Source organism: Choloepus didactylus, chromosome 2, assembly GCF_015220235.1.
Source record: "Choloepus didactylus isolate mChoDid1 chromosome 2, mChoDid1.pri, whole genome shotgun sequence".
NCBI classification, from domain to species: Eukaryota; Metazoa; Chordata; class Mammalia; order Pilosa; family Megalonychidae; genus Choloepus; species Choloepus didactylus.
Window position 1 is genome coordinate 236,639,506 of NC_051308.1, and position 15,396 is coordinate 236,654,901.

At 38.8% G+C, this 15,396-nt stretch overlaps 1 protein-coding gene across 1 annotated transcript in view; it reads right to left on the bottom strand.

Moving 5' to 3' along the window:
* The window catches only part of VPS13D (vacuolar protein sorting 13 homolog D), a 303,465-nt gene that overhangs the window by 206,074 nt on the left and 81,995 nt on the right, over positions 1 to 15,396 (bottom strand). Inside the window, 1 exon segment of the mRNA XM_037828496.1 lies at positions 2,718 to 2,900. Coding sequence (XP_037684424.1) covers positions 2,718 to 2,900 — 183 coding nt within the window.

The following is a 15,396-nucleotide window of genomic DNA, read 5'->3' on the forward strand; positions in this document are numbered from 1 at the left end:
TCCAAACACACAGGAGTCATGGAACTCAAGGGCAAATAACCCCTCCGCAAGCTTTGATTTCAGGATTATTTCCTGTTCTTTAACCACTGGAATGCAAATTAAACAGACCTCACACGTGCAAATGTATTAAAGGGCAAATGTATTAAAGGGCAAATGTAAATGCAAAGGAAGAAGAAAATCAATTGTTCACTTCCAATAGGCTTAGATCAATTGGATTTGACTGTATATGTGGAGAGATAAGTTTCAGATATGTTTATCTGAGTTACAAATACTTTAACAAGCAACACACTCCAAGCAGCCCTTATGGAATTCTGCAGAACAACCATTGGTATGTAGCAAGATAAAGTTTTTCTAGGATTTAAGGACACAAAATAATAGGCTGAGGAAGTATAACCTAAGGCTCAAATAAAGGAATTGTTTTAATGGTCCTTAAGGACTTCAGCATGGGAGGGAAATAATTCACAAAAAAAACTGGGATAAGCAGGCTACCCCAAGTAATGAGATATTTTAAAGAGTTCGCTTTTGCATTTTTTTTAAGCATGTGAATGTGAATTGACTGCTGAATCCCATAAGGTTTTTCAGAATAACTAGGAGGCAAAAAAGCATATTATACCTTGAAGACAAAGCGATCCTTGTATGTACTGCCACTTAAAATCAAATCCTCAAAAACAAATACATGGAAACTTTTCAATTAAAATGCTACAAACCATACACTGTTATCTGGTTTACTTAACCAAACAGAACCCTTTTGCAAAAATATCTTGAAATAGTTTGGCCATTCTTCATTAGAAGCTAACTTCAGAGTCAGCCCAGGAACGCATTACAGACATATCTAACATGGAAAGCCAGTCCTTTACTTTTGTAAGAAGTGTAGAGAAACACAAAGAGTATTATCCAATTTGATCACTCAGATCTGCCTCTAATTGATCTATTCCTAAAAAATGTAGTCTGGTCTCAAAACAAAGATTTATCACAAACAAATATATTCCAAAGAACTTACTCTAGGCTCAAAGGACAGTTCCCAAGGAAGAATTCAACTCTCCTTTAGGCAATAATGGCAGCAGAGTTGGAACACTAATGAGGTGGAACATTGTCCTGAGGTGACAATGGGGACAAATGTTCATGTGCAAACACAAGTTTGGATACATTTATTTAATATCTAGTCATGTTTTACTTATAAACACCTCATTCTAGAAGAAACTGAATAAGAAAATTTAGAAGCAGTTACCAATCCTTTTATTTTTTTTACAAATGGATTTTTCTTTTATGTTCTTTAAGATTCCAGTCAGTGAACAGCAAAATACTTATCTCTATGAAAATGGAAATGTTTCATTAAGACCAAGGTGACTAGTTCTCTACTCAGCCTACTGTGAAAGACCAATGGTAGTTGATTTTATTTTTACTGTCTTATAAAATACACCTAAGTGGAAGCCTGTTTCTCCTTATCAAAGCATCCCCTGGTAGTAAGGCCTATCATTCCAACAGGAAGGCACATATACCCATTTGGAAGGCTTCCTACAGAATAAACCAAAAGATATGTGAGCAAGTTCTCAATCACCAGCTCCCTGTCTGAGGGATATTGATGAGGTGTGCATGAACCTGGATGTGTCTTCCTTCTGTACTGCAAATCAATAATGCTTTTTTGGTTTCACCCTCTGCTACTGGCAATTGATCCCAAAATCTGCTTTATATGAATAGCTGTAAGTGAGGTGATATACAGAGAACTCACCCACTAACCCTTCACCCAAACACCCCACGCAGGGTCCTGAGCCCAAGATTATGATACAAATAAGTGTGGTCATATGGTTCTCACATCCTGTCTTTACTCTTTTCCTTACTCTACCCACTTTTATTCACTGAATCAAACATTTTTGGTTCAGGACAATTATGTCAGTAACAGTGAGTAAAAAGATGAGTGACAAGTAAAGCAAAAGAAGAAAAATAAAGAGAGAGTACATCTGAAAACAATGACACTATATGAGTTTGGGAGTTGCCAACAAATCTGGTGTCTTCACCATTACTCTACTGGCAAAGTCCTAGCGAGGACCACCACACCGGTCTCTATCTTTCATGTTCTTCTCCCTCGTCTCCCAGACAGGCAAACAAGAACTACTCAAATTTGTTTGCTTTTCCATAATAATTCTTGGAGTTCTTCTATCTAGCTATTTAACAAACTTACTGCCACACCCTTCAGAAAACACAAGTGACAACTATTCAGGAAAGGCTAATAAGACTAATGCCAGCTCTAGGAGTCTGTGACTTACCGTATGTTTCCATTTATGTTGTTTATTCCCAATGAGTCCTAGTTTTCCTAAATGTAAAATGAAAATAGCAACAATCCTTCTCCTGATTACCTCTGAACACTGTTGTAAAAAATAAACAGATGCCAAAGCAATTTTAAACTCCAAAATAGAGTAAGAAGTTGATATTACAAAGTCAGCCGGTGAGGAAACCATTATAAAAGATGGAAGGATTTGTTTCCATTGGCTTGTTTGCTGAAACAAGTTACTACATACAGTTAGAAAGGGTTATAATTTACACTACCTCTATTAAAAGGCTAATTGAAATATCAATAAAATGTCAATAAGAAATTCTTTAAGCCACATATACCACAAAAGTGACAGCAATTAGGGATGATTTTATGGCAGCATAAGAATTTTTCTGTTAACGTTCAAATTCTAGTTGAACTGAAAAAGGAACGAATACTGATTGCTCACCTTATCTTTTAAGGAAAAGGTCCCAGGAAACCCAGTAAAGAGAAACTTGTTTTTGACTTTCAGCTTCCCCAAATTTGCCACAATAAGATTATCTGATCTGGAACTTTCTGGGATAAGGAGAACAGGAGCACCAGCCTCAATATCCAGGAGAATCCGGGAACAGCGCTGGGCTTGATCCCTCACCTGGAAGAACAAGGAAAATCATTCAGAGCTTCAACTAATTCCCTAACTTTACAATCAAAATCCTCAGGTTCCAAAAGGTTTCATGACCTTATAAAATTACATATTCTTATGACTCCCAGGGAGGAATGTAGACCCAGCATCGTGGGATGGAGAACATCTTCTTGACCAAAAGGGGGATGTGAAAGGAAATGAAATAAGCTTCAGTGGCAGAGAGATTCCAAAAGGAGCCGAGAGGTCACTCTGGTAGGCACTCTTATGCACAATTTAGACAACCCTTTTTAGGTTCTAATGAATTGGGGTAGCTGGTGGTAGATACCTGAAACTATCAAACTACAACCCAGAACCCATGAATCTCAAAGACAATTGTATAAAAATGTAGCTTATGAGGGGTGACAATGGGATTGGGAAAGCCATAAGGACCACACTCCCCTTTGTCCAGTTTATGGATGGATGAGTAGAAAAATAGGGGAAGGAAACAAACAAACAGCCAAAGGCACCCAGTGTTCTTTTTTACTTTAATTGCTCTTTTTCACTTTAAATATTATTCTTGTTATTTGTGTGTGTGTGCTAATGAAGGTGTCAGAGATTGGTTTAGGTGATGAATGTACAACTATGTAATGGTACTGTGAACAATCGAATGTATGATTTGTTTTGTATGACTGCGTGGTATGTGAATGTATCTCAATAAAATGAAGATTTAAAAAAAAATTACATATTCTTAAAAATTACCATTATCTTCAATTATTTACCTGAGTATACACTAGGAATAATCCAAGGCCAAAGGATTCTTCTATTCATCCTTTCAATACTTCTACTGCCTACCACTTAGAATTTCACTGCTCATTAGCTTTCAATAATCAGTAAAGATCAGTAGAAACAGAGTCAAGAAACCAACAATCCAATTAATTATGAGCAAGTTGATCCTTGTAGCAGGTTAGGTTAAGAAAACAAAACTTAATACTTAAAATGGCACTGAGAAGCAAAAAGGAAGAAAGACGGGACAAATAGAAAACAAATAGCAGGATGGCGGGCTTAACCCCAACCACATCAATGATTACATTAAATGTAAATGGAATAAACATCAATTAAAAGGCAGATATTCTCAGACTGGATGAAAATGTAAGAGCCAACTACATCTTGTCTGTAAGAAATGTACTATGAATAAAAAGAGATGAGTAGCTTAAAAGTAAAATGATACGTTAAATGTATTAAGCATATCCAATGCAAAAACATTAATTGTAGGAAAGCTGGAGTGAATATCAGGAAAGTGGATTTCAGGAAAAGGAGTATTATCAGAGTTAAAGAGTGACACTTCTTAAGTTCAAGGGTCAATCAATCAAGAACATACAACATCAAATATGAATAAGAATATGAATATCCCTGGTAAGAGCTTCAAAACATATGTAACAGAAACTGACAGATTTCAAATATCCTCTCAATAACTGACAAAACAAGTAGAAAGAAAATCAGTAAGCAAGTATAGACTTGAATATTATCAACCAATTAAGTCTTATTGACATTTACAGAATGCTATACTCAAGATCAGAGAATATACATTCTTTTCAAGTGCACATGGAATATACATCATTGGGGTGATGTCATCAACATGGAGACATAAACAGCTACTGAAAACTTCTCTCCAGAGATTCAAAGAAAAAAAGGACAATTTTGAATTGTTTGAAACTCTGGAAGAGGATATAGACTGGAGAAGGACCCTGCAAATGTCAAATTGAGGAAGAGAAGACTATCAGGTAGGAATCTTCCGGCCTGAACCAGCCAGTCCTCTCCCCCTCAATCCCTCTCATGTGGGAAAGACACATAATCAGCAGACAGGACCCCTCCCACCATGGAGAGAGACTACAAAATCTCTCACAGCAGTGAGACATATCCCCACTGTTTGAAGACCTAGGAGAGAGCGGAGGACATTTCAAGTCCCAGATCAGTGAGGGACAAAAAGACTGAGAAAACATGGAGAGACACTGTGTTTCCAGCCCTGGGTCTGAAAGCCCTTCCCCACCCTTGAGGGAAGCAGCAACCAATGGCTATTTCCTTGCCTGGGGGACGGCTGGAGAACTGGGTCAGCTGAGGGAGTACTTTGCCACAGATGGAGCCCCACAACAAGGCAGATTTTGGCCAGCAAAGTGAGGGCATAGGAATCTCACAGTTTCAGCTCACCTGTGTAGATGCAAACTGTGCTCAGAGACAAAGCAGCGTCTGAGGTCAATTAAGTTACCAAACAGTACCACCTGCTGAACAGTCCAGAAGGTGCAAGGGAATTAAAACACTTAAAAAGTTGCTTCAGACCCTTTATTAGGATGAAAGGAGCTGGTCTACACACCCTGCACAGAAACCTAGGCCTATTTGGCTGAGAAATTCAGAAAACACAACTGTTAAAACAGGACTCTAAAACATACCCAGGTCTTCCTGGCCAGCAGAAAGCAGAGCACCATTGGAAGTCAGCAGATTCATATTACCACACACAGTGAACCTGCTGGGGTTCGCAGTGCCTACCTCCCATCCCTGTGGCAGGCCAAAGCGGGCGCCTGATTTTGCGGGAGAAGACTGGGGGGCAGAACCAATCTGACAACTGACCAGTGAGACAAACAAAGAAAAGATAGAGATCAAAGACAACCAACAAGAAAACCCTAGGCAAAATTAGAGAAAACAACCTCCAGAATAAACTAATCAAGAAAATCAGATTCCTAGACAGCAAAAATTAACAAGACACACCAAGAAACATGAAGATATGGCTGTGCCAGCTTCAATATATTATGTCCCCCAAAAAGCCATGTTCTTTAATACAATCTTGTGGGGGCAGAGTTATTAATCTTTTTGATTAGTTATTAATCTTCTTGATTGAATATTTCCATGGAGATTTGACCCCATCCATTTAGGGTTGGGCTTGTTTAGTTTACTGGAGTCTTTTAATGGGAGCTCACACAGAGAGCACAAAGATGAAAAAAGCTCCAAGATATGCTAAGCCAGGACACCCCAACACTTGCTGATGCTTGGAGATGCTTGGAGATGCAGAAAGAAGGACATTTGGAAATTCTAAGCTACAAGGTGGAGCCCAGAGACATTTTGGAGAAAGCCATTTTGAAATGCAACCCTGGAGCAAAGGCAGATGCCAGCCACGTGCCTTTCAAGCTGACAGAGGTGCTCCAGATGCCATCAGACATTCTTCAGTGAAGGCATTCTCCTGATGTCTTAGTTTGGACACTTTTATGGCCTTAGGGCTGTAAATCTGTAAACAAACCCCCTTTATAAAAGCCAATCCATTTCTGGTATTTTGCATAACAGCAGCATTAGCAAACTGGAACAATGGTCCAGCCAAAGGAAAAAACTAACACCTCAAGTGAGATTCAGGAGTTGAAACAACTAATTAAAGATGTTCAAACAAATATTCTAAATCAAATCAATGAGTTGAAAGAAAATGTGACAAAAGAGATGAAGGATATAAAGAAGACACTGGGTGACCATAAGGAAGAATTCATAAACTTGAAAAAAACAAATGGCAGAACCGACGGGAACGAAAGGCACAGTAGAAGAGATGAAAAACACAATGGAGATATACAACAGCAGACCTGGAGAAGCAGAAGGACCAGTGAACTAGAAGACAGAACATCTGAAATCCTACAAACAAAAGAACAGATAAGGAAAAGAATGGAAAAATATGAGCGGGGTCTCAGGGAACTGAATGACAACATGAAGCACACAAATATATGTGTTACAGGTGTCCCAGAAGGAGAAGAGAGGGAAAAGGGACTGAAAGAATAATAGAGGAAATAATCAATGAAAATTTCCCAACTCTTATGAAAGACATAAATTACAAGTCCAAGAAGCACAGTATCCCCTAAACAAAATTGATCCAAATAGACTTACTCCAAAACATTTACTAATCAGATTTTCAAATGTCAAAGACAAAGAGAGTTATGAAAACAGCAAGAGAAAAGCAATCCATCACATTCAGGGGAAGCTTGATATGAATAACTGTGGATCTCTCAGCAGAAACCACAGAGGCGAGAAGGCAGTGGTTTGATATATTCAAGATACTGAAAGAGAAAGACTGCCAACCAAGAATCCTATATCTGGCAAAACTGTTCTTCAAAAATGAGGGAGAGTTTAAAACACTTACAGGTAAACAGACACTGAGAGAGGCTGTGAACAGGAGACCTCCTCTACAAGAAACAGTAAAGGGAATGCTACAGACAGATAGGAAAAGTCAGGAGAGAGAGGTTTGGAGAGGAGTGTAGAAATGAAGATATCAGGAAATAGAAAGAGGGTAAAGATCAGGCATTTGATGCTGAAGGAGTACAGAATGTTCAAGAGGACTGATTGTATAGATCCAGAAATGGATAGCACAATACTGTGTGATGGTAGCACAGTATTGTAACTACAATGAACAAAGATGACTTGAGTATGGTTGAAAGAGGAAGGTTAGGAATAGGTATGACACCAGAAGGAAAGACAGAAGAAAAAGATTGGAACTGTATTACTTAGTGAAACCTAGAGTGGTCAATGATTGTGATTAAATATACAAACATAAGAATGTTTTCACATAAGGGAGAATAAATGAATGTTAACATTGCACGGTGTTGAAAATGGGATGATACTGGGGAAAAATACAATCAACACAAACCGTAATGTTGTAATATGCTTCCATTAATTGTAACAAAGGCAATATACCAAAGCTAAACGTCTATAAGAGGGGGTTATAAGGGAGAGGTGTGAGACTCCTGGCATTGGTGTTGTTGCTTGAACTTTTAATTTTATTTTTATTTTTTCTTTTTTTTTTTTAGTCATTTTTTTTTTCTTTTTTCCTTTTTTCTCCTCTTCCTTTCTTTGGCGAAGTAATGGACATGTCCTCATATAGACTGTGGTGGTGAATGCACGACTACATGATTATACCAGGAACAGTATTTTAAAACTTGAACTTCTGTGTGAGACCAAATGAAGAGATGTTTATTTGACACAAAATCTATATTTTCTGTAGCACACTATATAATTGAACTTGTATGGTCAGTTTATTCAAACAACATAATTACATGGAACTTTGAATAGGGAGTGAGATCTGGTTTGCTTGTACATGATAATGTGAAGCCGCGATACATCCCAGAGTAATTTGGGCAGAGAAAAAAAAATGTATTTGCAAAGCCCCCTTAAGAGACTGGGGGAAAACATGGAAATATTAAACTTCCCCACCTGGGGAATTACCAATATTCTCAAAAGCATTCTGGACTACCTGATTCATAAGGCCAAGCCCTTGATCTTGGGGCTTGCCCTTATGAAGCTTGTTACAACAAAGGAGAAGCTAAGCTCACTGTATTAGAGTTCTCCAGGGAAACTGAACCAACAGGAGATATCTGTAAATATGAGATTTTATAGATGTGTCTCATGTGATTGTGGGGATGCATAAGTCCAAATTCCACAGGGCAACATGCAAAACTTCAGATTCTATAGGGCAGGAGGCATGAGTCCTAATTCTGTAGCGTAGGCAGCAAGCTGGCAACTCCAATGAAAGTCTTCGATGAACTGCCCAGGAGAGGCTGGCTGGCTGGCTGAAGAAAAAGTGAAAGTTCTCTCTCTTCTCCTTTAAAAGTCTTCCACTGATGGGATTAAATCCAGCTGATTGAATTCTCTCGTTGCTGAAGGCACACCCTTCATTGATGTAGATAGTCAAAGATGCAATCAATTGACTGATGATTTAATAAACCAGCCTTCTGGCTTATTAACCAACCACAAATTTTCTTACAGTAATGGTTAGGCCAGTGCTTGCTCGACCAGACACCTGGGCACCATTACTTGGCCAGGTTGACACATGAACATAACCATCATACCTACTTATAATTGTGCCTAAGAGTCATCTCCAGAGAATCTCTTTTATTGCTCAGATTTGGCCTCTCTCTCTAAGCCAACTCTGCAGGTAAACTCACTGCCCTCTCCCCTACGTAGGACACAACTCCCAGGGGTGTAAATCTCCCTGGCAATGTGGGACATGACTCCCGGGGATGAATCTGGACCCAGCTTTGAGGGACTGAGAAAGCCTTTTTGACCCAAAGGGGAAAGCAAAATGAAACAAAATAAAGTTTCAATGGCTGATATTTCAAATGAAGTCGAGAGGACATTCTTATGTATTATGTAAGTATCAATTTTTTTACTTTTTAATGTATTGGAATAGTTAGAAGGTGTTCCAGTTTGTAAATGCAGCCATTTTGCAAAACACCAGAAATGGATTGGCCTTTATAAAGGGGGTTTATTTGGTTATACAGTTACAGTCTTACGGCCATAAAGTGTCCAAGGTAAGGCATCAACAATCGGGTACTTTCACTGGAGGATGGCCAATGGCATTCAGAAAACCTCTGTTAGCTGGGAAGGCACGTGGCTGGCATCTGCTTGCTCCCAGGTTGCGTTTCAAAATGGCTTTCTCCAAAATGTCAGTGTCAGCTTTTAATGGCTGTCTTCAAGTTGTGTCTCTCAGCTGTAGCTAGCAGTGAACTCCTTCTTTCTGAGCTTTTATAGGGCTCCAGTGAACTAATCAAAGCCCACGCTGCAAGGGCAGGGCTACATTTCCATGGAAACATTCAATCAAGAGGTCACACCCTAATCAAAGGTGTCACTCACAGCTGAGCGGGTCATATCTCCATGAAAGCACTCAATCAGAAGGTTCCAACCTCATCAACACTAATACATTGGCCCCCACAAGATTACATCAAAGATAATGGCATTTTGGGGGACATAATACATCCAAACCAGCACAGAAAGAAATACCTGAAACTGTTGAACTGCAACCCAGTAGTCTTGATTCTTGGAAATGACTGTGTACCTATATAGCTTACACTGTATGACCGTGTGATTGGGAAAACCTTGTGGCTCACGCTCCCTTTATCCAGTGTATGGACAGATGAAGAGAAAAATGAAGACAAAAAGTAAATTAATAATAGGGAGGGATGGGGGGATGGGATGTTTTGTGTTTTCTTTTTTTCTTGAATTTTTATTCTTTTTTTTTTTTTTTTGCAGTAATGAAAATGTTCAAAATTAATTGTGGTGATGAATGCACAACTATATAATGGTACTGTGAACAAATGATTATACATTTTGGATGACTGTATGGTATGTGAATATATCTAAATAAAATTGAATTTTAAAAAAAAAGAATATATGTTGGGCCATAATACAGCTCTCAGTAAACCTAAAATAATTGAAATCTCTCAGAGTATATTTTATAACCACCATGGAATTCAATTAGAAATCAATAACAAAAAGGTAATGGGAAAGCCCCCAAATATTTAGAAATTAACCCACACACTTCAAAATAACCCATAGATCAAAGAAGAAATCATCAGGAAAGAAAAATATTTTGACCTAAATGATAACACAAAACATAACAAAATTCATGGGATATACTTAAAACAGTGCTTAGAGAAAAATGTGTATCATTAAATGTTTATTTTAGAAAAAGTAAAGGTGTAAAAGCAATGATCAAGGCTTCCATCATACGATGCTAAAAAAAGAAAAGCAAACTAAACCTAAAGTAAGTAGAAGGAACAAAATAACAAAGAGCAGAAATCAATGATATAGAAAACAGATAAAAAGAAAAATAGAAAAGTTAGTTATTTTAAAGGATCAATAAAACTGATAAACCCCTACAAAGATAAAAAGGGGGGGGGAAATGCCAATGTTAGGAAGGAGCAGACAATTGCTACAGAACTTACAGTTATTAAAAAGATGAAAAGGGAATCTATAAACAAGCCAATAAATTGACAACTTGGATGAGGTGGACAAATTTCTTAAGAAAAACACAAACTACCTACAGCTAACACCATATTTAATGGTGAAAGACTGAATATTTTCTCCCTACGATCAGGAAGATGGCAAGGATGTCTGCTCTCACCACTTCTATTTAAAAATGTCCTGGAAATCCTCATCCATGCCAAAAGGCAATATTCATAGACAACATAATCATCTGTGTAGAAAATCTAAAGAATCTGCAAGTAAAGGAACTATTAACTAATGAGTATAGCAAGTCTGCAGGATACGTCAATTTGCCAAAATAAAAGGATCAATTATATTCCCTACATACTCAAAAAATACTGAATTCTTTTTAAAATTGGTATCATTTACAACAGCACCAAAAATTTGAAAAACCTACAGATAAATTTAACAAAAGATATAAGCCAAATATACGCAAAACTACAAAACAACGCTGGGAGAAACTAAAGACCTAATTAGAAAGAGATATTAAAGATCCAAAGACTCAACATTACTAAGATGTCGATTCTCCACAAAATTATCTACAGATTCAAAATAATTTCCAATAAAAATTCTAGCATGCTTCATTGTAGAAATAAAAAAATTATTCTGCTTACTTAGGGTTACTTTGCTCTTCTCTTTGTAATTTCTTTTTTATTTTTTTAATTTTATTTTGAAATAAATTCAAACTTACAGGAAGAGTTGCAAAAACAATACAAACCCCATACACAGAACTCCAGCATACCCCGACCCCCCTCCCCTGATACCCCAATCCACCGATTTTAACATCCTGTCACACCACCATTTCTTTCTTTCCCTCCCTCCTTCCCTCCCTCTCTATCTATCATCCATCATCTATTGCTCTGTCTTCTGAACATGAGAGCAAGCTGCACACATCCTTGAACCAACAATATAATTCACATATACATTTCCCGTGAACAAGAACATTCTTTTATGCAATCCCATTAAGCACAGCTAAGAAGTCCAAGAAATTCAACATTGATAAAAAGCTTACAGTCTATATTTCCTTTTTTTTTTTTCCTTATGTCCGAACTGTGTCCCTTTGAGCCTCCTCTCCTCCAACCTCAGATCCCATCCAGGATCATACTTGGCATTTAATTGACATTATCTATTTAGACTTCTTTTTTTTCACTTGTGGAAACATACATATAGCCTAAATCTTCCCATTCCAACCCCTCCCTAGCATTCCATTAGTGGCATGAATCACATTTAGAATGTTGCAATGCTATCACCTTCCCACCATCCATTACTAGAATTTTCCGTTCACCCCAAACAGAAACCCTACACTCATTTCTTAACTCCCCATTGCCCCTTCCCCCACTTCTTGTAATCCATACCCCACTTTTCATCTCTATGGTCACATTCTCCGATATTTTCTTTGTGTTTACTGTGGGGCTTAAATTTAACCTCTTAAATCTATAACAACCTTATTTTTCTTTGATACCAACTTAACTTCAATAGGACACATAAACTACGTTCCTATACTCCTTCATTTCTCCACCTTTATGTAGTTCTCGCCAAAAATTACATATTTTACATTGAGTCCAGAACCACTGATTTTACCATTTATGTATTTTAGATGCTGTAGGAAGTAAATAGTGGAGTTACAAATCAAAAATACAGTAGTATTGGTATTTATATTTACCATGTGATCTTTACTGGAAATCTTTATTTCTTCATGTGGTTTCAGTCAATTGTTTAGTGTCCCTTCCTTTCAGCCTGTTCACTTCCCTTTAGCATTTCTTACAGGACTGATCTATTGGTGATGAAGTCCCACAGCTTCTGATTATCTGGGAATGTTTTCATCTCCCCCTCATTTTTACCCTCCAGGTGTTTGGGAATTTTCTAAGTCTCTGATGGTTATTGACTTCTATTTGTATTCCACTGTGGTCAGAGAATGTGCTTTGAATAAATTCAATTTTTTTTTGAAATTCATTGAGGCTTGTTTTATGCCCCAGCATATGGTCTATTCTGGAGAAAGATCCATGATCACTATAGAAGAATGCGTGTCCTAGTGATTTGGGATGTAATGTTCTATATATGTCTGTTAAATTTCTCTATATCTCTCTCTCCTTTGTTTGTTTCTCTGTCAGTAAGGCTCCCTTTAGTATCTGAAGTAGGGCAGGTCTTTTATTGGCAAAATCTCTCAGCATGTGTTTGTCTGTGAAAAATTTAAGCTCTCCCTCAAATTTTAAGAAGAGTTTTGCTGGATAAAGTATTCTCGGTTGGAAACTTTTCTCTCACAATTTTAAATATGTCATGCCACTGCTGTCTCGCCTCCATGGTGGCCGCTGAGTAGTCACTACTTAGTCTTGTTGTTTCCTTTGTATGTGGTGAATTGCTTTTCTCTTGCTGCTTTCAGAACTTGCTCCTTCTCTTCAGTATTTGACAGTCTGATCAGAATATGTCTTGGAGTGGGTTTATTTGGATTTATTCTATCTGGAGTTTGCTGGGCATTTATGCTTTGTGTATTTACATTGTGTAGAAGGTTTCGGAAGTTTTTCTCAACAATTTCTTTGAATACTCTTTCTAGACCTTTACCCTTCTCTTCCCCTTCTGAGACACCAATGAGTCTTAAATTTAGACGCTTTATTTTACCTATCATATCTCTGAGATCCATTTCGATTTTTTTCCCCATTCTTTCTTCTGTTCTTTCATTTTCTGTTCTGTGGTCCTCAAGGATACTGAGTCGTTGTTCAACTTCCTCTAATCTTGTATTATGAGTATCCAGTGTCTTTTTAATTTGGCCAACAGTTTCTTTTATTTCCATAAGATCGTCTATATTTTTATTTACTCTTGCAATTTCTTCTTTACGCTCTTCTAGGGTCTTCTTTATGTCCTTTATATCCTGTTCCATGCTCTTGTTGCTTGTCTTTAATTCTTTGATTAACTGCGCCAAGTACTGTGTCTCTTCTGATCTTTTGATTTGGGTGTTTGGTTTTCTTCTGGTTTTATCAAATGCTTTAAGATTTTCTGTGGTTTTGGCCTCTTGGCATTTGCTTTACTTGATAGGGTTCTTTCAGGATCTAAAAAGTACCAATCTCTAATATGTCAAATCTACAGCTTGGTGGCGTACACTTTCTCTAACATACCAGCAGATGGTGTCCACGAGTCTACTATTCCCCTCAAGTCAGTTCTCCCCTACTTTGTCTTCGTGGTGTGTGGGGATCTGATTCTTGTGGGGTGCAACTTGTGCACCAAGTTTGGGTGGGTGTTGGTGCTGTCCGCCCTGAATGTGGGGTGTGTGTCTGGGTGGTTAGGGAGGCAGGGCAGCTTTAATAATCAAACCTCCTAGGTGTTCCCAGAGATTTAAGACTGTTCCAAGAGTCCAAGGCTTCACCTCAGTCCTGCCACAGATCGTCTCTGCCGCTGACCCATAAGTCCCTGGCACTGGTGTAGGGTCCCTGGGATTTCCGAGCGGGTCCCTCTTCTCAGCCGTGCTCTTCCAGGACCCCTGCCGAGGGAAGGTTGTGCCATGTCACAAGTGCGCGCCGGTCCTCCAGGGAAGCCCTGGGCTGCCGGGCCGTGCAGGAGCGCTCCCAGCCTGCTGTAAAGATGGTTGAATGGGGTGTGTTAATTTCCCCCTCTTCACACAGGTCCACCTCCCCAGCTCTGGGACAATTAGCTGTGGGTGCACTAAAGGCCACTGTCCATGGCCAATATTGTGGCGTGTGTGCAGTGCTGCAGGAAACACTCTCCTTCACACTGGGACCCTTGGCACGGCTGTGGGCTACGGATCCGGCCCTGGGCAGAAGCATCCCCAGCCCACCAGGGAGATGGCTGCAAGGGGCGTGGTTCCTTTCTCCTACTGGCTCCCCTCTGCCCCCCTGGCCCTAAGACAATCACCAGCGGGTGTGGGAAGGGCTACCCTCCACGCCAGACACTGAGGCGTTGGCACAGCCCGCTCCTCTGCGCGGTTCCCACCGTTGTATCCGCAGCCGGCCCTGGGTTATTTTTTTTTTTTAAAAAAACTAGTCCATCTCCAAACGCCAACCCACGGTTTCCCCATACCACAGTGCGGCCACCGGACTTTCAGCCGGCTCACTCACTCGTTTCAGAATGCAGACTCCCGGTTTCACCAAATGCACAGTCCCTGTGGATTTAGCAGACCTTGTCCGGCTGGTGCATCGCTGGAACTGGTGTTCTTGGTCACTTTCTGGCTTTTATCTAGTATTTTTCATGGAGGTGTTATTTTGCCCTGTCTCACCTAGCCGCCATCTTGGGTTCTCCTCTTTGTAATTTCTTAAGACAGATACTTAAGCTACTGATTTTAAACTTTTCTTGTTTTCTAATATATAAAGCACCATTAATGCTTTAAGTTTCCCTCTAGGCACTGCTTTAATTGCATTTCTCACATTTTAATTTGTTGGGCTTTCAATTTCCTTCAGCTCATTTTCTAATTTCCCTTGTGATATCTTCTTTCACCTATAGGTTATTTATATATACATGCTGTTTAATTTCCAAATATTTAGGGATTTTCCACAAATATTTCTGTTAATGGTTTCAAATTTAATTTTGTTGTGGTCAGACAATGCACTTTGTATGATTTCAGTACTTTTAAAATTTACTGAGACTTATCCAGGCCCAGAATATGGTCTATCTTGGTAAATGTTTTATGTGAACGTAAAAGCATGTGTTCTGTTTTTGCATGGAGTGGTCCATAAATGTCCAATTACACTAGGTGGTTGACTGTTGTTCAAATCTGCTATGTACTCTGATACTCTAT